This window comes from Falco cherrug, chromosome 18, assembly GCF_023634085.1.
Source record: "Falco cherrug isolate bFalChe1 chromosome 18, bFalChe1.pri, whole genome shotgun sequence".
Lineage (NCBI taxonomy): Eukaryota > Metazoa > Chordata > Aves > Falconiformes > Falconidae > Falco > Falco cherrug.
In genome coordinates, this window is record NC_073714.1 from 6,205,620 (window position 1) to 6,217,728 (window position 12,109).

The following is a 12,109-nucleotide window of genomic DNA, read 5'->3' on the forward strand; positions in this document are numbered from 1 at the left end:
GAGGCACAACTTGCACCTCCTGGAGCAAGATGGATGTTTGGGCAAGGCTTGCACAGGAGGAAAACACCCATTTCTCAAGGTTTCCAGCTCTTCCCCATGAACTACGGCTTCAGTTTTTATCTCCAGGCAAGGAAAAGGAGAGCCCAGCAACTTTGAAAACGAAGGTGGCTTTATTGCGGCAACGTGCTGCCCTGGGAATGGTGGTCCCCCCCTTCTGCTGGAGGCCAACCTCAACAGCCAGGTAAGGAATTACCTTTTATAATATTTCCTTTTTTAGGAAAACTTAGTGAACAAGGCAGCAATTCCCTCCTGCATCATGAGGGATATCAGAATTAAATAGCCGGCATGTGTTGCATCCAACCCTGCACCAGTAAATTGAGACTCACTGGGAAAAAGGCTCCCAGAGGGAAACCTCAAGCAGATGAATTGCAAAACTATGAGTGTCTTTATAAAAAAACAAACCAGTGAAACCCTCTGCCAAGGTCCCCGGGCTGCTTTGGTGCAGGCTCAGCAATAACCTATGGATGGCAAAGCTTCCCGCAGCAGCCGTAAGTCAAATGCAGCGGAGGGAGCGTTGCTCAAGGACCTGTTTTCTCTCCAAACGTACCAAAATCCCAGGGCAGCTGTAGCTGCCACATCTGTCAAGCGAGAGGAATCATCCCAGAAGCGAAATGGAAAAAAAAAAAAAGCAAAAAAAAAAAAAAGCAATGTGTCTGCAGTGCCACTCAGCGAAGGATACGGTGGGTTTATTAGTGATGCTTTTTATTAATGAGAGTATTAGGGGAACCATCGTTTCCTTGGATGCCCAAGCAGGGAAGGGTGGGTGAGCGCTCGGTATGCGACTGCCGGGCTCTGTCTCCCTCTTCTGACTGTTTCCAGGCTCTATTTTTTAACTAAACAAGAAGCAATCCCCAGCACAGGCGTGAAAAAAAACCACTTTTTGAACCATTTTTTTTTTCCTGCAAATCACGTTGAAATCGTTGCGTTGTGAGCCGCAAGAGCAGAGCAAGTGGGGTCAGTGGATTTGTTTAACCAGTATGGCCAAAACTGGGTTGGTTTGGGGGTATTTTTTTGCAAGTGAAGAAGGTAAAACCAGCAGCCCAGGGAAATTGGGTATTATTTAAGGAATAACTCCGGGTTGCTGCCTTTACCCGGGCAGCTTGCAGGCACTGGGAATTTTGCTTTTCTTCTTTCTTCCCTCTCTTTCCAGGACATCTTTAGTAAAACCTTAAGAAATACCAGGTGATAAACTCATCCTGCTCTTTTTTTTTCCACTTATCTGAAGAATGAAAGTTCATTTCTATTATTTTCTCTTTATTTCCAGGACAAGCAGCCACGAACATCTTTATGGTATTTTCCTGGCTGGGCAGAGCTGCTGGTGCTGGACCCCAGCTCACGTTGAACGGGTGGGATGCGAGCAGGTTCACGCCTGGGTTAATACTGGTTTTAGGCAGGTGGCGAGTGATGGGAGATGGGGAGAAGTTGGTTCATGCATCAGCTTGGGCACCCAACTCCCCTCTTCCCACAGAGAAAACGTGGAAATGCCTGGAAAACAGGAAAATTTCAGCAAGAGATGAAATCCTGAGTGTATTTTGCAGGAACTCTTCTCCCCGCTTACAAACATGCCTCGTTACTGTCGATACAGGGGATGCCGATAACATTCCCTAATTCACCCTGAATTTTGCATGTTGAAACCGCCGCTGCCTGGCTCCAGACCTGACCCTGCTACAGACGGGAGAGCAAACCTGAAAAAACAGGAGCTGGGAAGAAAACGGGAGCAGGGATAAGGTACCAAACAGGTTTTGCATTGCTTCTGCTGAGACTCCAGATCCTGCCATCAAATAATCTCCCCAGAGGCAAGAGAAAAGCCCCGCTATCGGATGACCTTAAAGCACAAAGTCTGATTTCCAACCCTCGTTTTTTTGCTTAATGACGAGGCCGGCCGTGACGAAGTGCCAGGCGCTGGGTTGATGCGGATTTATTGATACCCCTGTTAAAAGGCTAAGTGGAGGCGAGCAAGCCAGGCATGAAATGGAAGCGGACAGCTCGGGAAGCAAAGCAGACACACTGGTGTGACCAAGAGTTTGCTTTTCATGAAATCAAATTTACAGATGATCAACATCTAAATGGCAAAACGACGAAATTGCAAAATAATTCACCGTTCAGCCCCCACCAACCCCCCCGCAAAGTGTCTTTGATGCCCATGGGCCTCATCCTATTGTCCCCAGGGGTTCTCACTGATGGTGATGCTTCCCTGCACCTCTCTGAAGAATTTCTTTCCGTTTCTTAAGGTCAGATGTACACAATCTTGCACACAGCAAAGAAATAAAAGCCGTTTCCCTCCCCAATCCCTAGCAATCGAGCCAAAACTGATGCAAAAAATAAGCCCCAAACCACCCCAACAACCCCAGAAGAGACAGATCCTGCAGGTTGGGGACGGACAACGTGAATTTTCCGACGTCCCGGTGGTCTGATGTCTAGAGACCGCCACTGCGCAAGACCAAATCTCCTCTGGCTTCAATGCCCCATCCTCTCCAGAGGTCTGTTTGCATCCCGTGATGCCTTTCTCCTCCCAAAGTCAATGAGCGTCGCCCAAAATACATTTGAACCTGGGAGCTACGGGGCGTTCAGCATTAGGCGTCGATACAATGGTGGCCGGAGCATCTTCATCTCAAGGCACTCTGGGCTCCCGCACCCACCAGCGCCCGTGACTTTACTCCACGGTCCCGTCCTCTGATTTCTGAGCACTTTAGGGAAGCTCAAGGTGAGTTTATTAAACGGTAAAACTTATTTTTGTGGAACTGAGAGCTGGTGGGGGGTAGCGGGGGTTTAATTGGCAAAGGTAACAGCGCTTTTCTTTTCTTCCCCTTATTTCTAACGTGCTTACGGTCGTGTTTTCCAACAGCTCTGGTCTGCGTTGTGCTTGTCTTTGTATGCAAGGATGGTGGGGGGGAAAAAGCTTTATATATAAAAAATTAGAGGAAAAAGTCCCAGGCTGTATGACTCTTATAAATCAGGCATGATCACTCAGGACCTTTTATTTCTCAGTGGATCTAATAACCCCCGGGTTTATCAGATGGGTTATTTTTGCTGCCCGACAGAGCTGGGGTAGACCTCTCACCAGCCCAGCTGGACTGCAAAAAAAAAAAAGTCAGGTTTCTTCCCAATACAGTCCCAGCTGAAAGGCTGTGTATCCCAGTTTGGGGACCCCCACCCAGCGCTGAAGCTCGTGGGGAAATCTCTTGGGGGGCGGTTGTGACACTTCTTCTGTTAGAAGGTGCCAGCTCATTTTTAGAGCAAAAATATTTACACCTCCAGCTGGGTGGGTATTCTGCTGTTCCTTCTCCCACCACCAGCTTCCTAAAATCCTCAGATTTAGCCCGATACTGTTATTCCCAGGAAGCTGAGGCTCGTGGCTCCCGTTATCCCTTATTCCGCCCAGGTTTGGGGCTCGGTTGTCCATCCAGAGGTGTTTGCCCCCTAAACCTGCGCCTGTACAGAAAGTGTTGGGTTAATGCAGTCAAAAAAAAAAAAATAAAATAAAATAAAATCCCAAATGTGTTAAATCAAGATGCATCTTCAAATAACAACTGGGTAAAGGCTGGAGCCTGTATCACGCTAAAGTTGGTCTTTGCCTTGGGGGAAAATGGGTCAATAATTCCACAACCCAAGCAGAGCCGACCTGGCCAGCCTTGGAGCCTTCCAGCCCTTTAGGTGCGCACCCTGCTTTGTGTTTTTAACCTATTTGCCTTGAATTGAGATTTTTTCTTCCCTAATATAGTTGGATAATGATATGATATGGCCATGGATGACAAGCAGCCGGAATGGGGGACACGGAGAGGCTGGCTCTCCGTCCGCCCTCAAAGTGACTTTGGGAGGCATCGATCAGGCTGCCATGAATAGTAACTGTTCTCCCATCCAAGTCAAGTGTGAAAGGCAATCACTGGAGGTCAGATAATTAGGAGATTAATTAGCATATGTGGCAAAACCCAAAGAAATTTGTATGGGGAATAAAACACCAGGTTTGAAGGAAGATACCTGGAAGCAGCAGCATGCATATGGTGTAAAATTTGTGCATAGGAGATGGGGGAAAACGAATTCTGCTTCTGCAAAACCCCTTTTAACTGTGCAGATCACCCCAAAAATTTAAATGGGTGCTTACTGCCAGCAAGCAACCCCTCTTAACCGCACCCATGGCCATAATCGTACCGGCAAATCTCTGTAATGATCTCTTACGCTTCACTTACGCCGGCCTTTGAGCAGGAGTAAGAGACTGGAGGTGTAACGAAATTTATCTGGATTTTCTTAATTACAGGGAGAGCGGAGGTGGAGCGCAGGCAGGGCTGGTGCAGAGCGAGGCAGGGCTGAGGGGAGACGTGGGTGCTTGCAGGAGGGTCCCTGGTGCGTCTGCAGGGAGGTCCCGGCCCCCCCGGTGCATCCTCGCCCTGGCTGGGAAGGACCCTGTGATCTCACTGGGGCCACACGCGAAGGATTCCCATAGTGGTGAGCACCCACCAGGTGGACAAAGGGGCTGTTCCCCTGCCCAGCACCCTTTAAAATCTCCCTCCTTTCTCCTCTCCGTGGCTCAGCTCTCTCCAGGCAGCAGGACCATGCTGGAGGATGAGGATGGGATGAGCGAGAGGGGGCTCAGCAGCTCGAGGAGGAGGTACGACGATGAGGAAGGTGAGCAAAACCTTGGGGACGCCCCACATGGTAGCGGGGTCTCCCCTGCCAGCCGAGGCATCGGCTCTCCTGGCACTTGGCTCGGCACATCTCACGCACGACATGGGAAAATCTGTGGATGCTTTAAGCTTGCTGGGAAGAAGGCAAATATCTCCCTGGCTTTTGGGGAGTTGGGGGTGTGTGTGGGGGTTATTTAAGTGAGAAACATCCAGATCTGCTCTCTCAAGCTTCCCCTTGCCCTCCCTAGATTACCACTCCATCTACATTGGGGTGCCAGTGCCTCGGGGCTACCGGAGGAAACGGCGTCGACGAAGATCTGTCTCCAGCCGGGACAGGACGAGCGAGAGCGAGCGGCACTACGAGCGCCAGGATCGCTCCGACACCGACGACGGCGGCCACGGCTGCTACGAGAGCGGCAACGACAATGCCAGCAGGACCAGTGAGTCATCCTCAGGCTTCCCAGAAAAGCGGGAAGGGTTTGACAACCTCATTTAATCCGGGATTAAATCACCCCCGTGCATCTTGCCACGCTGCTTAGTCCGGCGTTTGCATTTGGCACTGCTTTTCCTGACGCTTCCCAGGTTTATTTTTCCTTGCGGATGTCTCTGAGAGCCAGGCACAGGGTGTGAAATGGGATTTGAGGCTGCTTAGGTGATGGGGGGGACTAAAAAGGGGCTGTCCTTACCCTTGGGAGGTTGCTTATGAGGAAATCGGGAGTACAGCGGGATCCGGGTGTGCAGACACCCTCCGGGCATCACACCTTGTCCCCGACAGGCTTTTGCCCGGGCTTTGCCCGATCTCCTGAAATCTCCTTAGCAAAGATTAACATTTTGCACAGCAAAGTAGCTGTCAATCTCGTGTGGTTTGTTGGGGTTGGGTTCTTTTTTCGCCCACCCACCCACCCACCCACCTCCCCTATAGAAATTTGCATTTGGTTTTATGTCAAGCAGATCATATCATGGCTCGGCAGAGTGGGCAGGGGCTCGGCTTCGCTTTTCCCTACGGAAGGAAAAGTTTTCCAGGCTTTTTGCATGGGGAGAGGCTTTTTATTTGCAGCAGGCTTTGCACGCAGCTCCTTCATGCCTTCGGTGGTGGCGCGAGTGGGACCACGTCCCCCCCCTTTCCGCAGGCAGTAAACATCACCGGGATATAACACTGGGCTGGTTTGGGGGGTGCAAAGTCAATTTATGGAGGAAAAACACCCCAAACCACTAAGCCCTGCAGCAGCCCTGCTTTCCCCCAGGAAATCTCCCTCGTTTGGGTGGTTTCTCCCAGAAAAAAAATCCCTACCCTGAGCTTGGAGGGGGTTTTCCCACCTCGCTCCGGGTGGGAAACAAAACCCCTCCACAAAATAACCCCAAAGCTTTGATTTCTGTCGTCCCCCCTCGCCCTCCCTCCCCTTTCCAGCTGACTCCATCCCGGCGCGCTCACCTCTCCTACACGCATCCCGTTTGATTTGGTAACTTCCCGTCATGAGAGCCAAAGGGAAAGGAAAGTGCTTTATATTCTCTATAATCTGCTCCTTAAGCCTTGGGAGTTTAACAAGCCTGAGTGGATAAAGGAGGAAGTTTGGGGGGGTGGTTGTAGTTTTGGGTTGGTGGTTTTGGTTTTGTTTTTTTTTTTTTTTTGTACCGTGCAGCGAAGGTTTGGTTTAGCCGGGAAGAAATGGGGGATAAAATGGAAACGAACGCAGGTAGGTGATTTCCATCGCTCTCCGGTGGCCGCGGTGTGGGGAGCAGGAGGGGAAGAAAGGCTCCATAATATTTTTTTGGCTTTGTTTTCCCCTTGCAAAAGCAACTTGGCAACCTGTGTGGGTTGAGTCAGGTGCTTGCTCAGGGCTCCGAGCTCCAAAGCTCATCCCAAAAATATAAGGCAGGGGGAATTGTATCTGCTTCCGTGCTCCCCAGCAGCGGGCACGCAGAAAAGGGGATATTTGGAAGGCGAAAAGTCTCCTGGACCTGGGGGTTCCTTGAACAGGAATGGAGCATGTAATCCCATGGGATGTGCACCCCAGCTGCCTCTTTTTTTCCTGGGAAGAGAACCCTTCTGAGCCATGAAACCCCCGGGAAGGGCTGTCGTGTGTTCAGGTTAATGTGCCGGAGCCTTAAACAAGGCTTAGTCCCACTGCCCAGCCAGACAGCAAACCCCGGGCGGCACCGCGGTCCCCCGGCCCCTATTTATCACCTTTTTTTATTGTACCTAAAGCCAGAGCCGGGTTTTTGGTTTGGGAAAGCATCGCTAGGTGAGGTTGTACCGCTGGATCGAAGCTGGGTGCAAAGGGCTCTGTGCACCTCAAATTAAAGGAGGTATAAATCGGTGCCGCTGGGCTGTCCCATCCGATTACCCACGGAAATATAGGTCCTTGTGTATGTAAAATTATCCTCTATTAGGTCCTTGTGTATGTAAAATTATCCTCTATTATCACCAGCGTTAGTACTGAGCTAATTCTGCGGCTCCAGGCTTGGTTTGGATCCACTGAAATCACGGTGGAGGTTGGACGGGTGTAAAGCAGGAATTGCGGCTGTGAGCACTTTCCCATGGGAAAAGCTGGTTTGGGGAGGTAGGGATCTGCTCTGGGCACTGGTTGAACTGTGTCTTGCAAGAAATAGGTACCGATTTTGGGGTGGCTTTGGTGGTTTTGGCCAGTGTGGCTGCATTCCCTGGAGGTGCCAAGCCCTGGGTGCCGTTATTCAGTATCTCCTCCCACGCAAATACCTGCTGCTTCATGGGATTAATTTAGATGCTGGCTTAAATTTCCGGGAGAAAAATTAAAACAAGAGCTGGGTTGTAAGCAGATGCCGGGCCGGGTGCTTTCCCAGGCACGAAAGGGTCCTCCAGGTGAATAAACACCGTGAATTTTGGCTGCGCGGCCAAGCCCCGGCGTTGTTGGTTTAGCAACCGGCTCTTTGCTCGGGTCAGTGAGCGGTGGGGAGCAGGGGCAGCCGCCGCCATGAAGCACGTGTTACGTGTTGAGAGATGGATTTATTCCTTAAACTGGGGGAGGATGGGGAAAAAAAAGCTAAAAAAACCCAAAGCCAACCTAAAAAAAAAGCTCTTTATGTGCAAGTTTTCCTTTATCTTTTGTGGTTTCCAGTGGTTTAAGTGTGGCGCAGCCCCGACGCCCCAAAACGAGTCGCTGCGGGGACCCTCCAGCAGGCTGAAGCCAGAGGGACCCGTTCTTAAGCACCCAAGGGGGGAATTTGGGCAGCGTTGGGAGCAGCAACCACCAAGTCAAGGATTTGCAAAGCTCTAACCTCTCTGCTCCCCCTTCCTGCAAAATTGCAAATCCCTTTTTTTTGACAAATGCATCCAGAGATCCCTCCTGAGACAGGTATTTCCAGAAAACTCCCCCCCCTTTTTTTTTTTTGTGGTCTGGCTCGTTGCATTTTAGTGAATTTGGGGCGATGCTGGCGCGCCCCTGCCCCCGGCCTTGTGCTGTCTGCTTTGCTCTGCAGCCCAAAACTTCATATTCCCGCAAAACCCCAAATTCACTGCAAATGCAACGAGCCAGTCCACACACACACAAAAAAAAAATAATGGAATTTTCTGGAAATACCTGTCTCAGGAGGGTCCCGTTCTTAAGCACCCAAGGGGGGAATTTGGGCAGCGTTGAGAGCAGCAACCACCAAGTCAAGGATTTGCAAAGCTCTAACCCCTCTGCTCCCTCTTTCTGCAAAATTGCAAATCCCTTTTTTTTTTTTTTTTTCCACTAATGCATCCAGAGGTCCTTCCAGAGACAGGTATTTCCAGAAAACTCCCCCCTTTTTTTTTTTTTTTTTTTTTTTTTTTTTGGTCTGGCTCGTTGCATTTGCAGTGAATTTGGGGTTTTGCAGGAATATGAAGTTTTGGGCTGCAGAGCAAAGCAGACAGCACAAGGCCGGGGGCAGGGGCGCGCCAGCATCGCCCCCATTTCATCCCCTCTTACGCGAACAGCACTTAGGCTTAAAGAGCCTGAAGCCCTCCAGGCATGTAGCCTGGCTCTAAAATTAACAGGAATATTAATAATCATAATAATGAAGCTTATGGAAGTGGAAGGAGGACTTGACAACAGGGCTTTAGTCCTGCTGGTGGGGCTTAGAGGGCTTACGTGGTTAAGCAGGCTCAGCCTGGAGCGCAGGGGACATCCTATGCCTGCCCAGCCGCCGCGACTTGGGTTTCGTCTCCTCCAGTGGGGGGACAGGGCAGCATCCCCCCATTTTTTCCTCCTCTCCCACACCACAATTTAATTCCCGGATTTTTTTTGTCTACCCTCTTACCCAACTTTCTAATTCCCGGGTTTGAGAAGAGGAGGATTCCCCTAACAAAGGCATTTTCCAAGCTGGATTGACTCCTGCTGGTTTAGGAGAGGGCTAAGACCCAAGATTTTATTAAAAACGCACCATTTCCAGGGAGCCTGGCGTAGGGCTGATTTTAAACTCTTGATTGAATAACGGGGCGACTGGGGAGCGGTCCCATCCGTGCCACATCCCGGTTCAAACCCAGGTGTTTGATTCCTTCCCTGCAACCAGAATGATGAGGCTTTGCTAGAAAAGCAGGTGACGATGGAGAGGGTTAAAAGAAAACCCCAGCCTGGCTTTTATTATTTTCTTTTTTTTGGGGGGGGGGGGGAGAAGAGGGCAGGTCGGTCACCCTCCTGTGGCTGCAGGGAATGCACCAAAGATGAAAAACCCTTTTCCCCTCGGTCAGGAGGTTTGCAGGCAGGTGATGTGTGGTTGCTCCCCTTCCCAAAACACACCGCAGGGAGCGGGAGGCATAAGTGCCCTCCCCAGCCTGCCCCATTATTTGCAGCAAAAAGCTGGATTTTTCCTGCAGAAAGGGTACGTCTGTATTAATGCCCTCGAATGATGCAGGTTCCCCTCGGGGATCCAGTGGGAAAACTTGTGCCGAGCACTCGTGTGTCCCGATATTCAGTGCCGGAGACCGTAAGGATTTGGTTGTCGGTGGCAGGTGGCTCTAACCTGGCAAAAACAGGCTCTGTGGTAGGGAAAAATGTGGGATCCCCCATGGGAACATGGCACACCATGCTCCTGGAAGGGGAATTTGAGTGTGCTGTATATAGAGGTGGCTGCACTCCCTGATTCCCAGCCCAGACCTATATATTCCCCTCCTGGCTGCTACGCAGCCTCCGCTCATCCTTTCCACCAGCATCCGTATGTCTTTGCACGGGGATTTTGGAACAGGATTAATTAGTGTTCCCCCACTCCCCAGTAGCTCTCCTCTTAAACATTTTCCTCAAACCCTCCTTTTTTCACCCCATGATCCTAAATAGCCCTACAGATCCCTCTTTATCCACCCTGGGGCTTTCCATGTGGGAATGGTGCAGGATCATCTTGTCTCCAGCCGATGATAAACCTTTTTTTTTCTTTTTTTTTTTTTTTTTTCCCCTCTCCCCTGGCAGTGTCACCGGCTGCCGAGCGCCTCCGCTACATCCTGGGGGAAGACGATGAAGCTCCCAACCCCACGCTCTTCACGGAGATGGACACGCTGCAGCACGACGGCGAGGAGATGGAGTGGAAAGAATCGGCCAGGTGAGCCAGGGGGGGATGCTTGGTGTTGAAAATGTGTCGGGGAAAGACCCTCCCTCTAAATATCCCTGGGTGGAAACAGGGTCAGGGAATGAGCATCTTTTCCGATGAGGTTAAAAAAGCCATGCCTGAACTAGGGAAATGCGGAAAACACAGCGTTTTGCGGGGCTTGGCACGGCGGCTGCAGCCGGCTGAGGAGGAGGAAGGGAGAAAATTTCCCATCTCTTCCCACCTCTCCCCAGGCTGGAGTAATCCCAGAGCTGGGGGATTCCCATTCCCAGGGCAGCATGGCAGCGAAGCCCTGCAGAAAGGGCTGGGAGGGTGGAAAAAAACAGGATAACATGCTGGGAAAGCGGAAAATTAGGGAACAGGGGACAGAACAAACATTTTCCCAGGTCTTTCCCCCCACCCCCCGACTTTTGCTGGCCAGGCCAAGAGTTAAACTCCTCCTGCCCTCAACCCACCTACTACATCTTTAATAGAAGTGTTAAAGAAGTTGCAAGTAGCGTTGGCTTTATTGAATTCAGAGCTTATCCAAGGGGAAAATATCAAATTCAAGTGGGATTTTCTCTTCCTAGCCTCAGCCGTGTTAAGGGCTAGCGGGGTTGGGGTTTTTGGGGGAGTGTTGGGAAGGGGGTCAGGGATGCCGATGGTACCCCAAGCCCTTTCCTTTTGGTAGCATATGCGGGATTTCCGAGTCTGGCTGCAGAGGTTCACCCGAGGGGTGGAGAAGGAGCGGGATCAGGCCCTGTGGATGCTCGCCCCGTCTCTTGGGCTGGTTATTGGCATCACCAAAAACTTTGGAAGCTCTGAAGCATCCTCCTGGTTGCCATCCCTGCTCGACATGCGGCAGCGCAGGGATGCTGCTGCTAAAATCTTTAATTCCTCCCCACCAGCATTTTGCATAGGTATCCGCTCATCCCTCCCCACTCCCCAAAAAGCTCAGAAGGCAAAAAAAAAAGCACTTCCACTGGGATTTTCATCAGGGAGGGCTTGAGATGGAGGTTTCCAAATTCCTCTGGCAGGATGGAGGTTTCTCAAGTCCTGGATTTCCACTCCCCAGCGAGGAGCGGTTCAGCCTCTTCAGCCGCTGCGGGACAGCAGCTCCTTGCTGGGAGCAGCGCTACCTGTGGCTAAATCCTCAATAAATAGAAAAAAATGGAAATAAAGCAGCTGAGCACAGCAGGGAGATGGGGTTTTGCCGTAGCCTTGGCGAAAGCATCACGGGATGTCGGTCCCAGGGCAAAGGCGCCGCTGGAAACGTGCCTCTAGTCCTGCACGCCGACCCAAGCTGCCACCCCGTGTGCTCACTAATAACCCACTTTTGGCAGGAAAATGAGGCAAAAAAGAAACGAAAAGCGACCTAATCAGCTTTGGGCGAGCGCCGGCGGGGCTTAGCGGGTGCTGTGGCGGGAAGCTTGAATTTCTTGCCAATAAAAGCAGCGTTGTTTGATGGGCTGGAGGAAGGCTTTCTGTAAAGAAATCAGGGTGGGGAGCTTTGGAGCTGTGGGCACTGGGGCCAAATTGTACATTTTTGGAGGTGCGGGGGTTTTGTGCCCAGCACAGGCCGTTCCTGGTGCTCCCAGATAATATTTTGGGGCTTTTTTAGAGGGACACCCAACATTTTCTCTTTGCAGCAGCTTTTTAACACCCTCCCTGCCCCTGCAACTGATACCATCCCAGGCTCTCCCCACCCTTCCCCTGCAGCGTCTGTGAGCCATCAGCTCTTCCCACCCCCCTTTCTTCTCCTCCATCCTTCTTGTCTGTGCCCTCCGTGGCAGCAGGAACCCAAACCCCAGTCGTACCAGTTAAAAGTTGTAAGGTTAAGCCCTTGCGTAGGCTAATCCACGGAGCCTGCAAACCTCTTGTAAAGGAAAAGCAGCTTTCTTCCCCAAACTGAC

At 51.0% G+C, this 12,109-nt stretch overlaps 1 protein-coding gene across 1 annotated transcript in view; it reads left to right on the forward strand.

The window, feature by feature from the left end:
* Positions 1 to 2,420: 2,420 nt before the first annotated feature.
* SLC4A5 (solute carrier family 4 member 5) overlaps positions 2,421 to 12,109 on the forward strand; it is a 33,114-nt gene continuing 23,425 nt past the window's right edge. Inside the window, 4 exon segments of the mRNA XM_055696051.1 lie at positions 2,421 to 2,764; positions 4,590 to 4,683; positions 4,931 to 5,122; positions 10,082 to 10,211. Coding sequence (XP_055552026.1) covers positions 4,611 to 4,683; positions 4,931 to 5,122; positions 10,082 to 10,211 — 395 coding nt within the window. The 5' untranslated portion in view covers positions 2,421 to 2,764; positions 4,590 to 4,610.